Genomic DNA, 19,520 nt, shown 5'->3' with positions numbered 1-19,520 from the left:
CCTGCCAACTTATGGCGAACAAAGCAAAAACCAAAGGACATGTTGGACGGAGTGTTGAACATTGCAAGCACTCACCCCCAGTCAACTGATCTGGGTTTAATCCATCACCGTTCTTTAGCCCACTCTGCCACCCCAGTTCAGACATGGCCATATGCAAATCATAGGAAAAGGAACAAAGAGGGGAGTAGAGAGGTACCACTCAGCGAGTGGTGGAGGTGGATACTTCCTCCCAGTCAAGCGTACATAAACATAGGGATCCACCCACGGGTATAGTATGTCAGGAACCTCCCGTTTACACAATATGTATCCCACAGTCGTGGAGAATACACATCAGTAGTTTAAATACCCCTCACACACCAAAAGGGCCCTTGGTGTCATGCTTCATCATAGGGGTCTTCCCGCCCCTCTACGGGACGGGGCGTGCTACGACCTACGTTTGCGTGGGAGCACTGTTATTACTGAGACGGCTATGTGTGATGCAAGGGTGTGAGAGGAAGGGTCAGGAGTGGATGGAAAAGTGAATTAAAAAATACCTGGCTCTCTTGTCTAAGGAAAATGTATTCTGCCGTTTGAGCTGGTATTAATAAAAGGTGAGGGGGAGGAGGGTGTATGCCTCAATGAGCTATGCCTCCTAGTGGTGTCGACATGTTTCGAAGCTTCCCCATGCTTCTTCGTCAGGACCTTAAGTATCCCTTCCTAAAACTCACAGTGATGTGTAAAAAAGAAGACTAGTGAATGAATTAATGAAAAAAGGAAGTAAATAACCTCCACACAGTAGTAATGCCTCAATAGGTCTTACATAATCCTATTGACCTAAAGGAACAAACATAAAGGGGAGATAAAAAGACATTAGTCACGTGGGAAGATGAACAATCCATCGTGTGAGAATAGTGATCTGAAAAGGAAGTGAAAAGTAATTTCCTCTTAACGCTATCCATAACGTTACCACGTGATCTGAGGTGAAGGCACTGTGTGACAAATGGACACAAACATCAGACATTACATACAGAAAACATAAAACACACGCTCTATTCAGAATGGAACCGCATTCCTGTGATCCCGCAATATTCAAGGGGTTTATCCATGCCAGTAGAACATATCAAAAACACAACATACTTGCTGTAAAGAGATAAAATAACCTCATGAGCTCATGGACCGAGTGGTGGAAGTGCCACAATAGGCTACCTATATGATGGAAAGAACGGGAGAGAAAAATGTAGCCCACTGGTCACACAAAAGACACTGCCATGATTAACAATACCTATACCAGCCGGCTGTGCCGTACTTACGACTACATGGAACAATGTCCTGCCAAATGAACCACCCCGGTCGGCTCCGTCGATGGAACTGTGCTGGAGGGAACGGGGTTTAAATACCTACATCAATTACGGTTAGCGCGCCAAAGAAGGTGACTCGACCAATGCGAGAAGACCCGCTAGCTCTGCGTGTGAGGACCCGGAACCGGAAGTAAACCGGTCGGGTCGCAGTGATAGACTGACAGAGCCCAGAGCGAATGGTAAAGGCCCCAAGGGTATAGGTGTCGGATGCGTATGCCTGCGCGTAATGGTTAGTAGATTAAAATTCGTGTGGAGGCAAAATAAAAATACGGATAATGAAAATATTGTGGCGCCGACTGAAGAAAAATTAAGATCTGTGCCTAATAAATATTGTGAGGCTACAAGTAAAATAACGCCAGCTCGGGGGAGTAATTAACCCAGGACCCGATGATTAACTGACCATGCACAACCTCCTGAATGGGTGAGGATACCGGTAAAGAGCAAGGTGTAAAAATGGCTCAAAGAATAACAAGGGGGCAGGCAGTAGCTAATGCACCCCTCACCAAAAATCGGCGAGGGGCTGCTGAAGTGAGGGGCTCACAGATACTGTAAGCAGGGAAAACCAGGTAAGGTGCAAGATATGCATGATGGTTAAAAAACAACACCCAAGGGGGCAGATGGAGGTACAGGCCCACCTCACCATGGTAAAGGAAAAGAAAAAAAGTTGCTGAGGTTAGAAACTCATTGCTGATATATGATCAGTTAGTAATCAGAATATTCAAACATGGAATTGGTTCCATGGTATTTCATCATTTAATCCAAAAATATGGGTCCCCAGACGGAAAACCCAACGCTGTTCTTTTTCTAGGAGGCCATGTTCGCTGCCCAATTGTTCAACCACTGTCCACTGTAGATCATTAATGCCATGGCCACAGGAGATATAGTGGCTGGACATTTTGGTAGTACTCCTCCCACATCTGACATTGCTGCGATGTTCACCAACACGTATTTTGATCGGTCTGGTGGTCATCCCCACATATTCAAGACCGCATGGGCAGGTGATTAAGTAGACCACATTTTTGCTATTGCAATTAGTGAAGCTTCTCTGGTCCCATTCATCGCCATTACGGAATGTAATATGTTTGCTTCTTTTTGTGAGGTGGCATGTGCTACAATTGCCACAGGGGTGATGACCCTGTACTGGTGGTAGCAGACCTTCAATTCTGGGCCGGGATGTGTTCTTCGGTCTAGTGTGGACAAGCATGTCTCTAAGGTTCCGACCCCTTTTGATACATAACACCATTATTTTTAGGAATGCCATTATTTGCTGGGTAACTCATAATGACCAGTGGCCAGTACATATACTTAAGATGGCTTCCATATTAACTTACGATATCTAGTAATAGAACTAGACTTCCCTGGGGTATATCCGCTCATGCAGATATTTCCTCACATGTAATATAATGCACCCTGCCTTAGGATCTTAAGGCCCGCTGTAGGGGTGACTTACATATAGTACATGCAGTGTATGGTCAATGCATACAGGCAGTGTGCAATGTTGTTTTCAAGAGGGCTGCACCCTTTCACGCATTCTGCAGTGGTAGTCTGCATGTGATTTTTGTATGGGTGGCATAAGACATGCTGCAGCCCTTAGAGACCCTCTTTAGTACTCATGTGCCCTAAGTACCAGGGGTACCATTTACTATAGTCTTACAAGAGTGCTAAAGTCCTTGCCATTGGGTTAAAATTAGACACTTTGCTTTTAAGGGAAGAACGCAGACACTGGAGCCTGGTTAGCAGACTTCAGTGCACTGTCAGAGTCAAAAGAACAGCATCTAGTGGTTCAAATGGGGGCAAACAGAAGGGCGAAATCCGCAAAGAAGCCTAGCTTCCTAAAGAGACAAACAATAAAATTAAGAAGATCGTTTTTTTGTGACTGTACCTAGTTGAGATGGTCTTTGGTTTTGTCAAGGCATATTTCAATTGTTCCAAATCTGATTAGTCTTATAAAAGTTGCAAAATGCAGTTGATTTCAGAATCCTTCCCTGAAGGGACATGGCAACATTTATGCTCTTACCATAGTCTGAGTTCTCTGATGAACTATTACTCCAAATGGGTGCAGTGGAGAGTCATTAAGGAGCAACCACCCGCAATAGTTGTGGAGTTTCTTAGGAACTGTTCATATAGGACTTTTCAGCTTGTAGCAGCACTGATAATGGTGTGCAATTTAGGTCTTGAAAAATGACAGAATTATTTTCTAACAATATTATTGAACAATAAAAATACTCCTTTATATGCTCCCTACTGTAGTAGCCTTACTGAAACAGTCAATAGAAATGTAAACAAGGGTATAATCTCTGTTATGGCAGATAAGAGAGCTTAAGAAGTTCATTCAGGAGAAAAATGTGGACACACTTCCGACACATGGCAACTGGATTTTCTTTGTGTAAACTTCTAAGGAACAAGGCCCAGCCATGCTATTGTACTGGTCGCAAATTGGCATAAACATTTTTTCAAACAGAAATTTATTTTGTGAACCAACCAATATACTAATAGATAATTTGCAAAATAAGGATTCAGAGGGGGTTGCAGAATGACCCGACTAATTAATGGTCATTAAGCAGGTCGTAAATTACGACTCCCTTTGATTGCCACCATTTACAGGATGGTTGCCTGGAAGGGACATAATACCACCATGTCGATGAAAGTATTATTTTTTTTTTAACTGTTTTTTATTTTTTATTGCAGCCGAGTTTCTTTAAGGAAACAGGACTGCTAAAAAAAAAAAAAAAGTTTTCACATTTTGAAAAACTGCAGTGCGAGCAGACAGTGGTCCTGTGGACCACAGCCTACTCCCCTTGACGTTGCTACCATGATTCTCAAAGGGGAAGGTATCCAAATGGAACAGCTTCCCCTTTCAGAATCAGTTCCCACCCCAACTTGGAAGTCAGAACCTTGTCAATGGTTTGTGACAAGAATTCTGGTCGCAAAAAATTGATACACAGATTATGTGAATAAGTAATCATTAATAAATCCATAAGTGATTCGGAAAAGGTTTTTCAAATCACTAGACTGATTCAGTATACTCTGTGGCAAATCCTCTGATTTAGCAAACCTGAGGGTTTGCGACTGGAATGAAGCTTTGCACATCTAGTCCGCTATTCCTTTTTCCAATATTAATCTGTACTGGTAGCCAAATATCAGTCCTGCAGGTTTGTGATCAAATATATCATATTGCTTGTCAAAATGTAAACATCAGAGAAGAGTCTCGTTCTTGGCGTTGCCTGTAGAGCGCTGGCTTTTCAGACATGCTTGCAACTTTGCATCATGTCCTTATTTTCCTGCCTGCATACTTCTGAATTGTGGACAGTTCTTAGCGCTTTTTAGGTCCCACCTACGCAGCGCGCATGCGCTGCATAGGAGAGACCTTTTGGAATCAATTCAGTTTTTGCCCTAATAACATGCACGCGTTGCATTGCTTTCCATGGCAACGCGTGCACGTTTGGCGATTCCCTTGCGGGAGCGAGCTTTGACACCATATATTTGTAATTAACTTGCAAACATATGGTGCCCCTGCTCGCTCCCGCAAGGGAAATGCAAGGGAAACAGGTGCAGGCCCCCTCTCTCCCCTCCCCCTGCTGCCTCTCGTCAAACTTTTTTTTCTTTTTACTTGGAGCGCGAGGCGCGCGAGCTTGTTCTGCCTGGTTGTCTCTCTCATACCCCGCGTGGATTGTCCTGCAGCCTGCTCTTTTCATTCAGGCTGGCTTTTTACTTCTAAACTGAGCCATATAGCCGCCGCCAAGTGGCCCATGTCTTCTGTTACGCTTTCAGCTCTTCGTAGCTATACATCCAGCAGCGCTGCGCATGCTGGAATTGTGGAGCCTCTTGCTTACAGTGTTAAAACGCAAATCACACACATCACAGAATGAAAAGGACCGGAGTTGCGGAGACAGAGTGTCACACCTGGCAAGGAGCCACTCGCATCTTGGCGCAGACGGGCGAATCAGAGCGCCTTGCTGATCTGCCTCTCTGGCCCTCACCCACAGCTCCAGCTCCTCCTCGTACATAATTTAAATCGACAATTCAAGTGTTTCAGAAAGCGCTTACATTGGAAGAGGAGCAGCGGGAGGTGGGTCAATGGAGAAGCCTCATGACACGGAGCAGGCGCCTGTGTCTTTTATGGCATTCGCCTTTTCGCCTGGGCTGTGAAAGACGTACTTTGGTTTGTTCAGTATTGAATCTTTGATGCCTGCTATGGTCTGACACAGTTTGAACGGAGAGACTTCTTAGAAATATTCTTTGGGGGTTCTCAGAGGTGCGTCCGTGCCAACCCTGTGACGTGGTCTTGCACAAAAGAGCTGGGATACAAGAGCCATGTGTTTTTTGAGGAGGCGCGCCCCACTCTTCCTAAGATTTGATGAAACTTAAAAAAGACTTCAATAGTCTTCTTGGATGGTAACAAGGGGCTCCGTTCACATTCCTCCCTGCCAGCTGGGAAGGTTGATACACAACGTGCGTATTATGCAAAGATGGTCAAGATATGACAGGGGAATCTGCCCTCATCGCCTTCATGCAGGTCCGCCTGCCTTTCAGAAATGAATCCCAATAGGATTATATTAATTTTTGAAGTTTTATATAGCGCGGACTTGACACAAAGGTATCAGAGCGCTTTACTAGAGCACCAGTTGCATTATAGACCGACACATTCATAAAAAAAAAAATGTTTTAGACACTGGGAGGGTAAGTGATTTGCTCAGAATCGCAGATTGTTTGAGTCTTCCGTCAGACTCGAACTTGGTTCTTTAAAAACTGGTGGAACTCTCTCTCTCACAGTGTCAGTCTGCATGATAGGCCAGCTCCACATCGCACATTCAGGGGAGGGTAAACCGCCACCTTTCTAAAAACAAGCATTGGCATAGCCAATAGGTCTCGCCTGTGGGACCTTATAAGTGTTTAGTTATCCAGCACAATATCCTTGGTGCAACAACATCAAGTGTTGCATGGCTAAACACTTATAAGGTCCCAAAGGCGAGACCCATTGGCTATGCCAATGCTTGTTTGAACTGTTGTTGCCGCGGCGCTATGGCTTTCAAATAAAGGTTTTCTGTTATTCCAAATGCCCATTTTTTTCCCCACAGAGTGTCACTGCCCTACCTAAATAATTTTCTGCAACCAGAAGACTCGCAGAGATCATGAATTGGAGTCCACTGCTTGAAATACCGCAATAATGTAAGACTGGCATGGGTAAGGTAATGTTCTGACTACTTAGAGTTAATATTCATTACACTGAGTCCTACTCTACTCATTAGGGTCCTAGTAACCCTTTCTCCCTTCCTACTCTGGGGTCCGACTTCAACTAATGGGATAAAATAATGGCCTGTTTTTACATGGCTCACACTCAATTTATGTGCTGTGAAAATGAGGGTAGGACACAGTGTAATGAATACTGCCAGTGTCTAATTGGAGCAGTTATGTTCATGAAGCTATGACTGAGAAAACTATATATAATGACTTCACTACACCACATACTGTTGCATACATTTTAGACCAACTGGGAAGTGCTAAACACCAGGTGGTCCAACAGGTTATTATTAAGAAAATCACTGAATGTACCATTTATGAGTAAAACAACTGAACACGTTATGTTTTATCTCTCCGGTGTGAAATCCTAGATTGGATACAGTATAAACCACACATTTGGTGGGGGGAAAAAGTATCAAGGACATTAGAATGAGTTGCCATCACACAGTGCCATGAGGAAACACGCTGTTTTATTGTACTTCTGTAACAGCATTTGAGTTAAGCGTGAACTGTAACTCTGAGAAATGATTTGTAACATCTGTAAACCACATAAAAACAATATGCTCATATTCGATTAGTATTAATTTGTTTAGTATATGTCTGTATCCTAATAATCCAAGTTGTTTAGCAAACTGTTTCAGGATCTATAAAGTTATGTTTGCATTTACTACGAATGGTAAATAGAATTCAAAGATGTACACCGGTTACAGAGTTCGAGGTTATTTGAAACACACCAAGTACATTATACGCTTTTCATTAACATGTTCATTTTACTTCTGTTCGAATTCAATGCAACAAGTACAGTACCGAAAATGAATCTCAGTGGTGTTTAGTACCTGTAATCTGCTCCAAGAGAGGCTGCAATACCATTCAGCTCACCCTGCTTCTTGCTTAGCTTTTTACTGACACAAATTACAACGTCAGCAAGAGGGCCGGGGTCTTCTTCCTGCTTAGATAAAGAAAACATCAACTTAACGGAAGTAAACTGTCTTCATACTACAGCTTAACAGTTAGCAAATGTTTACATTCCAAAGATTTATTTGCAAAGCATTAGCGTTTTAAATTGGTTTTGCAGGATGCGCCGGACTCCCTGCTGATCTCAGTAGATGCTCAAAGAGGGAAAATGGTAATTTCCAATTGGGTCTTAAATCATAGTTCCATGAATGATTTTGTAAATCACATTCAATAACTAGTCAAATGCCAATACAATCAATAGTACATCAAAACTGTTTAACTTAAGTGAGCATTATGAGATATGGTTACTTGCAAGCAACTTTATTCTGTGCCCTCTTAATGTTAGTCTTAAAAATTAGAAATGTTACTAGCATATCTCGAATTTGAGGTATACTATTTGCAAACATTTAAAGTAAATATTTGTAGTAAGCTGGTGACCAAGTAGAATTTCTGTCAGTAAAATGACATAAATTTTAGACAGACTTGACACTTAAACATTCTGCATCTAAGTCTATGCCACTCAAAAGATCCTTGGGCACAATTGAATGGGTTACAATCCTTTACTAGGTTCTCTTCCAAATTATCAGTTTTGACACGTTACAGGCCATGGAAGAAAGGTGGGATATTACTAGTATACAGTGTGTGTACAGCTGCAGAAATTCCATGTGAGCATACCTTGGAATTAACTCTTATAAGCAATAAGAAAACAGAATATCATGTTCTTCTATTGTGTGCATTTTTTATCCTTGCAAAACATGCTGCTGTGCTCTGTTAAATCATTCTGCAAGGGTTTATTACCTGCTTCTAGTGCTCCTGCTGCCAGCACTTGCCATTCTATCTAAGCTTTCAGACAGACTCTGTTGTGGCATGCTTTGCCTTTACAAGTTTTCTTGATCTTGCTCCCCCTACACATAGACTGAAGCAGTATATGTTCCACCGGGAGTAGAGACATGACTTTCTGTGCTGTTGCAGTTTTTGCCCAAAATCCTCAGTCCTTCACCGGACTTCCTATAACTCTGCCTTATGCTGGAGCACTTCAGTTCCTGTCCTTCAGGTTCCCTCACTTCAGCCTCATGTCAAGTCTTTTCTACATCTGTACTAATCATTTAGTCTCTTGGGTTTCATTACTTATGCTCCGGTGCTTTACTTCTTTATACCTTTCTTCAAGTACTTCAGGTTACCTGTACAGGTACGTTGTGCTTCAGTGATCCACCGCTACCTAAATTACCTTGACTTCACATGTATAAAACACATGTCCACTTGAACGCTTCTTAGCACTAGAAGCCAAGGGGGAGAGGGCAAGGTAAGGAGCAGAGGGTTAGCAGAAGAAGAAGGCCTATATGCTCCTCCAAAATTAAAAATAGTCCCAAAAGAGAAAAGTACCAGAGTGAGGGCCTTTCAGAGCTGATGGGCCAATACCTTGAATGCCACGCCTTTGCATCACGTTCATTTATATTAATAGCCCTGGAAAATAATTAGTCATTCAAAGTGACCTATGTGTGACACCACCACCACGTTTGTCATAAAGGAAAGGCCAGTTTCTTTGAGGACACAATGGCAAAACAAGGGACCCAAAGGATGCTGTACTTCCTTGGGGGGCAGAGGGCGCCAGGTAAGCTGAAATTACAAGATCAAACTTCCTTGAGCCGCATCCCAGTTAAATGGACAGTTTCTACAATTGCTGCAACTCTGACACCTAGTAAGCAGGGACCCAAAGGCAGAATTGCAATGCTATAGCAGTGAAAGAACACAAACAACCACAACAAAGTCAAAAATAGAAATGGGCAAGAAAGGAAGAGCCTTCCGAAGAGATGCGAGTTTTGGGTAGCTTGAAAATACACTATGTGCACATAGTCTTAAAAAGACAGTTTGGTTGGTAAATATCCCAACAAAATCAGCCAGAGACTAGCTGACCAGCAGGAGCTGTCATTCAATACTTCTGGCCACTGCATATCGTCTGCAATTTAATTACCATGCCCCTCTCCTGTGCTTCAGACTATGTACAGAAAATATTGGCCCTGGGTCCCCTGTACATTTTCTGCAATTCATGAACACATTCATGACACAACTTCGTATATCACGAGTGCTCTACCTTGTGAAGTTAGAGTTCAACCTTGTTCATACTCTCTGCTCCTTTCTATGTATTCCGTGGTTTGGTTCAAACACTGTCTTTGTTTAACTACGTTTGCACTGCTATATATTTCATGAGGCAATTACTTCCAGTTTCTGATGGACACAATAGCTGTCATCTCATGGAAGTATTGCTTCGGATCTGTGCTACAGCATCCAGATGTAAAAGCCAATTCAAGGTGAAGTGACATTTTATTTTCCCTTCATTCAACAACAATGTCCGCACATTTGAAGCTGGTCGATGCCATTTGCCATCATCCTCTGGCTGCTGACATTTCAGGTTGCTAAATACTAGTGCTGTGCCCTGTAACAGGCCATAGAACCTTCACCTCCTTTGATGAGCACTATGGTGATACACTCATAATACTATGCAAAAAGGCATATTCGAACCCAGCCCCCTTGATGAATCTAGAGACAGTTCTATGTATGCCCCTTGAAGGAGTTCAGTGAGTCTGTTTTAGGAGCAATCCTGTTTGTTCTACTTTGGTTTGGTCCTTTCTATTTTTATTAGCTAACCTTTTGTGTCCACATGGCACTTCTTTAATCCCAGGCATCTATAAGTGGCTATTTGTCACTTCAATCTAGGCACTTTCCCAAAGATTCATTAACAGGAACAGATACTCATCCCACTAATATCTTGATGCTACTCCCCATAACCAATATGCCTCCATTAGAAATGTATAAAAACTACAAACATCCAATTTTACGCTCACCTTACAAGCTACTGGGCACTTGGCAGTAAGCGCTAAAAGTACCTTCTCTAATTATAAATAACAGTCCAGGTTATATACAAAGTGATATTGCGCAATGTACCAGACTCGATGGTGGGCATGAAAGGGGGAACTGGGCCAATAAGACCATGACGATTGGAGAGAGGCGGTAGAGGCCCCCAGAGAGGCTGTTGTAGCCTCCCAATTTAGATTAATTTAACTGAAAGTGCTTCACAGAGTGTACTTAACTAGAGCCAGGCTCCATTGCATAGGCCTGATCCCCCAAGAGGAACTTCCTGATGTGCAATGACACACAGGGAGACTTACCCCACACATTTTGGCACTGCCTAGTGTTGGCCCACTTCTTGGTTAGTGTTCTGGGGCGGCTCAAGAGGGTGCTGGGATGAGACATTCCCAGGGACCCTAAACTTATCCTTCTTCATATCACAGATGATCTGGGGGAAACACGCTATCAGAGGGTGCTTCTTTGGTTGTCCTTAAATGTCACTGAAAGAGACATGTTTGGGTTTGGAAGGAGACAGCGGCCAACCTTGTGGGAACTTGAGCCAAGGGCATGGCTCACTACATGGGATTGGAACGTCTGATATATTTGTCACGTGGCTACCCCCAGAAACACTTTAAGATCTGACAAGAGTACAGAGGGATATAGCTAGAGCCCTGCACAGACGGGCCATGGGATAATGGTAATGGAACGGGACTCCGACGTGTGGACACTCTCAATGCACAAACAGGAAAATCGGACAAAGCCCTGCTATAATATTGTCTGTGGTTCTGGGGACTAGTGTAATGTGATAGTTTCACTGCCTTTTCACTGTATTACAATGTGTTACTGCACTGTATACTTGAACCACGCTCGATGCGCCACTTCTCTCACGAGTTGTAAAATCAATAAAATGTCCCCCCCCCCTCCCAAAACAAAGAAACACATTACAGGCAGCCGAACTATACCTCATTGGATGGCCTTCCTCAATCAGTAGCCTTCAACACATGGGATCAAAACATACACGTAAACCACGATGCATCAAAGTTGTAAGACATTGTTCTATTTTTTTATTCACCAAGCACTTAGCCTATATAGAACAGAAATAAGTTACATACCTACAAAGAGGTTCTCCAGCATGTCTATCTTTTATGGATTCAAATCCTATTTGACTTTTCCCCCAAAGTCAAGATGTGAATATTCCGGTAAAAATTAAACAAACAAATCATATCTTTAAACAGAAATTCCCTGAGGGACTCTTTTACAGAGTCAAGTTAGCTTACTTTTTATTCATGGCATCCCTCAGGAAACTCCCTTGCCTAGATTGTGTGGCATGTAGAATCAAACATGCAGTAACAAAGAGCAAGCAACTCACCCGGGAGACTGGGATGCACACATCTGAACCTATATAAGAGACCAGTGCTGAAGAGCAATCAATACAGGGAAGTAACTTGTTATTCTTTAACAGTTCCAAATGCTATCTGAATAGAATATTAAGCAGGAGTACCCAAGAGGTGGTCGAAGAATAGCTCCTTACATAAAAGGTTGCCTAGCCCACTACCAGTCCAGTCCAGTCCAGTCCAGTATTTGTAAAGCGCAAACAATTACCCGAAGGTGTCAAGGAGCTGGGGGCCGTCGGGAAGACTAAGCGAGCTATTGCCCAGAGTCACATGGTGCTGGGCTGATCTGCCGCCAGTGCCGGGGATCAATCCGTGAGACCCTGGGTTCCAGAGTCAGTCACCCTGGCCGCTGCGCCACACCTCTTCCACTACAATATCGGCCTCCAATATCAGAATCCAGACAGTAACGCTCACAGGGCAGAGAAGACCATCACGTAGCACCTTGCAAACGCATGGCAGCGGCATGGTAATCCCTCTTGTCAAGTGATCTGTCATATGGCCTGAATGTTGTCAGCCCATTTTCTGTTAAGTGACCCTGTTGCAGTTTAATCTCCAACTGGCAGTAGGGGCTTAGGCAACAGCCTGTTCTATCCTGGGCTTGGCAAACGGTTGAGTTGTCCTTCGTTCGGCGCAGTCCTCTCCGCACAGTAGCGTAGCATCCACTTCAAGTCCAGCTTAAGTAACGCTTGCTCCGCCTCTGATCTGGTTGACTTGAAAAATACTAGCAGGCACATCCTTTGGTTTAGATGCAAGTCAGATAATACTTCAGGTGTGAATTTCTGATTTATTCTAAGAATATCTTTGTCATAGTAGAATTGATTTTAAACTAGTCTGCTAAGATACCCTCACCTCACTCACACTGCTGACACTCAACATTATAATTACCTTCTAATTACCATGAAGGCCATCTTTTGAATAAGGAATTTAATCTCAGTTATGCATACGCTCAAATGGCTGTGTCATAATAAAGAGTTGACACCACACTAAGATCCACGCCTCAGCACTGGCTGTCTGATTGGTTAGGGGGGGGGGGGGGGGGGTATGAGAGAGAGAGAGAGACTAGAAAAGTAATTTGCCACAAAAAGTCCAGATTTACTAGTTGTGTGTAGAATGGGATCATTTTAGGTTTACACAGGATGCAAGCAGAACCATCAAATTAACCCCCATCTCACAAACATCTCATTCAGAACTTCAAGACAAAGTTCCCTTTTCTGATTGGCCACTAACATCTTGCAAAGCTGATCCAGCTCAGCAGTGCCATCCCACCACATGAGCTGCTAACACTCAAGACCACAACCGGTGAGCTTTGTTGCATACTGCTTTGAGCCTTCATCTGTATTGTTTATTGCATTGTCTGCTCTCTTTGCTCTCTATAGTCAGACTTACTAAACTTTTCAGACCAAAAAGAGTAACAAAATAAAATAATAAAAGAACTGGAACAAAATCAGAACTAGGCATTACAAAAAGACACAGTTACGTGTGCTGGCTTTCATAAATGTAATTTGCAGAAAATTCATTGCGATTGAAATCGGGTGGTAACCTGAACCTTAATACATATTTCATAAAATATCACAATTTAACTTACCTTTTCTTTTTCTGGGGCTCTCAGCATAGGACTGGCAGAGAGCGCAGCTGCATTACGGGTGCTATTTGCTAGAGCAACCTTCATATTTCTTCCAATGACTTCTGACAGGGGTGTGCTCAGGCTCCCTGCCCGCTGTTGAGGACCCCCAGGAGTTTGCAAAGCTGCAAGAGCGTCCTACCAAATGAAAAGACAAGGCTTAATATTCCTATTTTGCAGTGGTTACTTCTTGCAGAGTATACTTTGACAACATTTGTCAAAGACAAATGAGAACTTGTTATTGAGCTTCAGAAAACCACTGTCTGGAGCCAAGTAACGCACTGAATTGGCTTCAGCGGGTCTGTACGTGTGCAGCACTATGCTTTTGGTGGAGGATCACACAATTATATAGAGTTTCCTGGGAAGGATAAATTAGTAGAAGTCCAGTCATGCAGCTACTAACAATGCAAAACAGTAAACCATTCTAGTTGTGTTAATCCTAGTAAACGGATTAATGGGAAACTGACACAGCAAATGTGACCAATTTAAAATGGTGGGGTCAGCATTCTACAATTCAGATGTAAATTGTACAGCATCTATTGAGTGCTTTGATCTTTGTGATCCAGAAAGGACTGTTTTTTGGGAAGCAACTCCTAAGAAAGAAGTCAGGGGAGAAGAGCTAAACATTATCTGTTTAAACAACCAACTTAACACTTTAAACGGGAGGGAAATTAAAAGATTTACAGCCCTCACTTCTAACTTAACCACGAACCGTCAAAATAGAAAGACTAAAGGCCTTACAAGGCCTCATTTAGAACTTGGTGAATGGAATAATCCAGCACAAATGTGGAAGCAGTCTCATTCGCCGTTAATACAAGAGTGTTATAGCCTATGGAACGTGTAATACTGCAGACACAATGCGGACACAATATTTGTCACATTCTGACAGAGTATCCCATCTGCCAAACTCTAAATAAGGCCCTAAGTCTTGCTATTTTAGCAGTGAGGCCACACTTTTGCATGTTTGCAGCCGTAAAATGATGTCAATTGTAGCTGGCATAGGACTCCATCCACTCCATCATTAACTTGCTGGTAGCCAAGACGTTTAAGCAGTGGACCTGTGACCAAATGTAGATGGCCTGATGCACATAGCTCCAGAAAGTTTTATCACTTGGTTACTTATCAAGCTAAGGGCGTTTAAAGCCAAGGGAACTGAATGAGCTGCTCACGTCTGTCGATATATTACTCTGCTTGGCCAAGAGACCATATTACGTCATCGTATTGTGAACACACAAATTTACTGTGGGGCCTATCATGTGCTTCAAACTTCAACACCATACTGTTGTGAATAAACTATACAAAAGAAGCAGATTATAGCTTAACACAACATTCAGGCAAGACATCCTAATAATGAAAATTCTGGTAATTTGCCAAACATTTATTTTCCTTTATCTTAACTTTGAAAGGATCTCCATTTAATGCTCTAAATGTTTAAATTACACCAAATATGTTTTTATCTAATGATGAATAGGGAAGTCGTTGTGCAGGGAAATATTATAGATACTTTTCATTCAAGAGTTAAGGAATGCATTATGTGTTGCATCCCCAACTAAAATCTTACTGCCCCTTCATATGTATGTTGGAGCTGAATTATCAAATAACCCTACAATTCTACAAAATTATTTTTCAAAACATCTCAGAATCCATTCTAGTTGATTTTCACCTTACTTTATGAGTTGAACAATCCCGAATGCAAGAAAGACTGCAATAAAGGGTCCCATCTGCAAACAACACGACAGTTCTTCTCATATTAATTTTTGACTCTACACAACATGCCGATTTACATATAGTGTGATAAAGTACCAAACTGCAGTTTCATTTTGTTTAGATCTTTTTAAGACACGAAAAACCTCAATAACCCTACAGTAATGGGTGCATAGCATTAGTGGTAGCCTTCGAATACTGCACAGCAAATGCGCCTAATTCCTGCTTTATAGCTTAACGTCTTTCACAACCATAGGTTGTTCTTAACAAATATACACCAAAGGCTATCCAAGGCAAATTATTTATCAACACAAGCGACATTATATCTACCCTGGACATTATATATCAAGGAGGTAATCTTCCTGTGCCACTGAAGCATCTTCTTAACAACTTGGGTATTGTTGTGCATCTATATTCAAAGTCAAACTTTCTCTTACCTTTGGTATGCTGCACAACATACATAAGTTATGTACATCACTGTAGTTCTTCAACACTGGTATTTTTTTTTTATAGATCCATAGCATTTAAATGCCACCTTTGGCATGCTAGAAATCCTCTCCACATTCTACACAAAAGTGTAAAAGGAACTACATTTAACACTGTAGACTGTTCACTTTGCCACCTTCTCCAACACACTGGATAGGCCCCAAGCTCTGTTCCCCTTTTGTTAGAGGCCACATTGGATTATAAATCACAGTGTGCCAGTTCGCTACCTGCCAAGGAAGGGATAGATCACGTGTGAATCTATGAAAGATACCAAAGCAGGAGTACTGTGATTCAAGGTACACATTTTTTTGTGTTCCTTTTTCCCTGTTTCACTGCATCATTTATAGAGATCGATGCTTCGAACAGAAATAGTAGGCCATAAAGTATGCCAGGGTGAAATGTAATTTACGCTGGAATAATTTGCTTACTTCTGGAAATTTTCGGGCTTTTACATGAAATTCCACCATTTTGTCACTTTGTGTAATTATGCACCGTCCACAGTTAAACTTTACCGCGAATAATGAAATTCACTGTAAAGATTTAAAGAACAGGAAAAACAGAACACAAACAGCTGTTGATCGTGGTGCCCTTGCGTAAATTTATCCTCACGCTGCAAATTGATACAAGGATGCACTTCACACTAATATATAGAGCAAAATGACGGTTATGCATTGCACTTAATTCATCCTAATTTTGCCATAACTTCATTTAATTACGCAAAAGTAAATTATGCAAATTTCGCACATTCCTACTTTAAAGTCCTTACTAACATCATCAACTGCATAAACACCCAGTTAATGTATTCTGTCCGACTTGGCATATTTCTTACCAGTGTACTAGTACCTCAAGTGAATTAGATGGTGCGCCACGTGTCGTCTCTGATTCCCACATAACAAGCTTCTAGACTCCGAAAGAGGTGGTACACAACATCTCTCACCTCCATAAGTAGCCGAAGCAACTGCATTATGCTTTGGGGAGACAAAGTTGGCGACAGCTGGTGTCTGGTTCCAGGGTAAGAAACCGCCTTGGACTCTGTGCTAAAATCCGATCAGTCTTTTGATTAGGACTAGGACCAAATGGGGTCCTCATGCCGCGCTGGGAGTGCCATGACTATTTCAAGGTGAACATATGACGTGTGTACTTTCAAAAGCACAACATCAAAAGTGACTCAACCTTCTGGTCCAACTCTGAAGTGAAGGCCATCCTGATTTCTCTTATTATGTTTCTTAAACTCAACAAAAAGGTATAACCAGGATCAACTGTCTAGGGCTGAGTACTTCGCAAGACCAAAAACATGCAGGACTGAGACATGCAGAGGAGCCCCTAGTGGATAGCACATGTTTAATGATCCAGTTCTCCTGGTTAAATGACCCTGCTCTGTTTGCTTATGTTACAGACTCTCAGACTGACATGTGATATACTGTGTTTGGATCTCAGTGGTGTGTGAGCATGGAATAGAGGACAAGTTTCCATCCTTAGCCTTCGCCCTAACTCTCCTTCGGGAGGATAATCCCCTAATGTATGCGTAGGTCCCCATGTCCTAGAGTAGCCCTGCTTGCACACAAGTTTATATGAGTGCTGCCTATTTTTAGATATAAGCTCCTAATGCGTCTAAACAGTGGGGATGAGTATTTCATTTATTCAATTTTCTTACAGTTCTGTACAGCACAGATAAGGCCGGCAGAGTTCCAAGGACTTTACGTAGGATTGATTCCACAACATATCAACAAATATCTTCATCACTACAGACTGATAACAGCTAGTCATATAAGGGAGAATCGTGTCAGATTAAGTAGATTGAGCATTTTTGGAAAAGAAGTTAAGCTAGGAAGGACTGTGTATCGTTAAGGCGGACATTTAATTACAGATATTGTAGCATACACACTTGAAGGAAAAGATATATACTGCAGGTAACCGGCGGTAATCAAACATTACTATTATTTATTTTACATAGTAGGTTGTTGGGATCAAGCGATTTGTAAACCTACCAAGCTATAATGGTTTGTTGAAATACATGTGATTTACTGTTGCTTAGAAACAAGGTTGCTGTGTTACCAAGTATAATGCAGAGACGTAGAGTTTATTTCAGGCAACCTGAGCGCAGTCCTGTGCTCTAAGAGCACTGCAGAGAAAACAATGCTTAAGATTAGCATTTCTTTAATGTGCCTATGGGCCAAAGGGCTTAATGTTACAGTGCTGGGAGCATCCAGAGGGAGTATTGCTAACATTTCTAGGTTTCAGCAGGTTGCTACTTCCATAGCATAAATTACTTTTCCTTCCTGTCTGACATTCACACATCTATGTAAATTAGTTGAAGTCTTAGAAAGGTTGAGCTCTTGGCTATGGGCAAGCTTTGCTGCAACATTACCATTCCAGGACATTACTGCTGTAACAGTGCTGGAGGGTGACATATCTGGGTGCTAGCAAACTTCTCAAATGTGTAACTGGTCCCCGTTACCTGTAACACAGCAACGTGATTCATGAGACCCCTGATGACAACTTCCACCTTTGCACTACTGCACTGACCCCCATCTCAAAATTAAGTTATGACCTATTTCCTGCTCCTTGATACATGCCTAATTTCTGCTATTTTCCATGATTCCTAGGATCGCATGACAAAAACGTTCTCCTTCCACTCACAGGTGAACAGGCTTGTACGCATAAGCTCATTGGCACTATCAAAATCACACAACCTAATTAACTACACTGTAAGGAAATACAAGATTATAGCTACGAATTAAAAAGCAAAGTTTTCAACATTTTTCTAAAAACGGATAGAAACGTTTCAAACCATAAGTGTATAAGTACAGAGTTTCAACGGCTAAGCGCACCAACAGAAAAAGGACTGTCATCATTGGAAACAAGTTTGGTCTTTTTGCGCCAATAGTAAAGATCTGCGGAGCACATCATCCTGGTATGGATGTGCCAGAAGAATTTGGAGGCTAAAATGTAGTAGTTTTCGGAGATACATTCATAGACTTAAAGAGGAGTCTGTTGTATATGGGTAACCAGAATAGTGACCTCAGAACCGGAATGATATATTTGCACCTGGAGAAGTTTTAAAATACATGGACCGCTCCAACCTGGATTACTGGAGGCATTGGACCAGTTTAACTGGAGAAGTCTGATAGACCGAGTTCACAGAGTCTAAGCTTAAGTGACTTTAAGCATTTACCACAGGAATGTACAGATGGCAATCTAAACAAGGCAGGATTCTTTTAAAGACCCTAAGCAGAACAAAGCCGCAATTGACCACCTTGGTTACCAGAAAGTCCAAAGAAAGTGGAGAATCTTGATAAAAGTTTCAGGTGTCTTACAATACTTGGAAGACAGTATTCCCCTGAAACTTCTGTGAACAAGATCTTGTTGTAGGTGCCCTAGGATGTGCTACTACTGACTGCTGAAAGGTACACAGATGACCCCCAAGTGGCCATGCGGGTTGGAAGTGATGAGTGCAGGCAGGTGGTTTGAGCGCCATGGGGGCTGCTGTTGAGAGATCCCAGACCAGAGGACTAGGAGCTGGGGTAAGGAGGGCAGGCCCCAGAGTTCTTACTCATCGGAGTAACAGAAAATTACTGAAAAGCTTAATGTACAATTTACATACCTTCGGTAACGATCTGGTAGAGACGATTCTAGCCGCAGATTCCTTAACGTAGAATTACCCCCAGGCGTGAGACTGGACCCGGAAAACTTTCTTTGCCCCAGCATCCCTGCGCGCCGGGGGGTGGGACCACGCGACTCCGCCCTGTCGTCGTCCGCGGACGTAATGTCAACGAGGTCACATAAGCCACACCCCGGCGCGCTGACATCGGTTTTCTTCTGAGAACTTTTTCGGGCCACAATGCGGAGCCATCACAAACAAAACTGTGGAGAGTATGGGAACAGTGTGCGAAAAAGCAGTGAAACAGAAAAGAGAGAAAACGAAAGATGAGGAAC

At 42.4% G+C, this 19,520-nt stretch overlaps 1 protein-coding gene across 3 annotated transcripts in view; it reads right to left on the bottom strand.

The window, feature by feature from the left end:
• Window positions 1-19,520, bottom strand: part of TOPBP1 (DNA topoisomerase II binding protein 1) — a 377,252-nt gene that overhangs the window by 146,157 nt on the left and 211,575 nt on the right. For 2 of the 3 annotated variants that reach the window (XM_085630675.1, XM_085630676.1), the window contains exons 15-16: window positions 13,359-13,532; window positions 7,415-7,527 (exon numbers count right to left, since the gene is read on the bottom strand). In XM_085630675.1, the coding sequence (XP_085486801.1) occupies window positions 7,415-7,527; window positions 13,359-13,532 (287 nt within the window). The remainder of the gene's footprint in view (window positions 1-7,414; window positions 7,528-13,358; window positions 13,533-19,520) is intronic. The other variant, XM_085630678.1, reaches the window with a different exon arrangement.

The sequence above is a fragment of the Triturus cristatus genome, chromosome 10 (assembly GCF_964204655.1).
Source record: "Triturus cristatus chromosome 10, aTriCri1.1, whole genome shotgun sequence".
Classification (NCBI taxonomy): domain Eukaryota; kingdom Metazoa; phylum Chordata; class Amphibia; order Caudata; family Salamandridae; genus Triturus; species Triturus cristatus.
The sequence above is the reverse complement of the archived record's forward strand: the minus strand, read 5'-3'. Positions and strand labels throughout refer to the sequence as shown.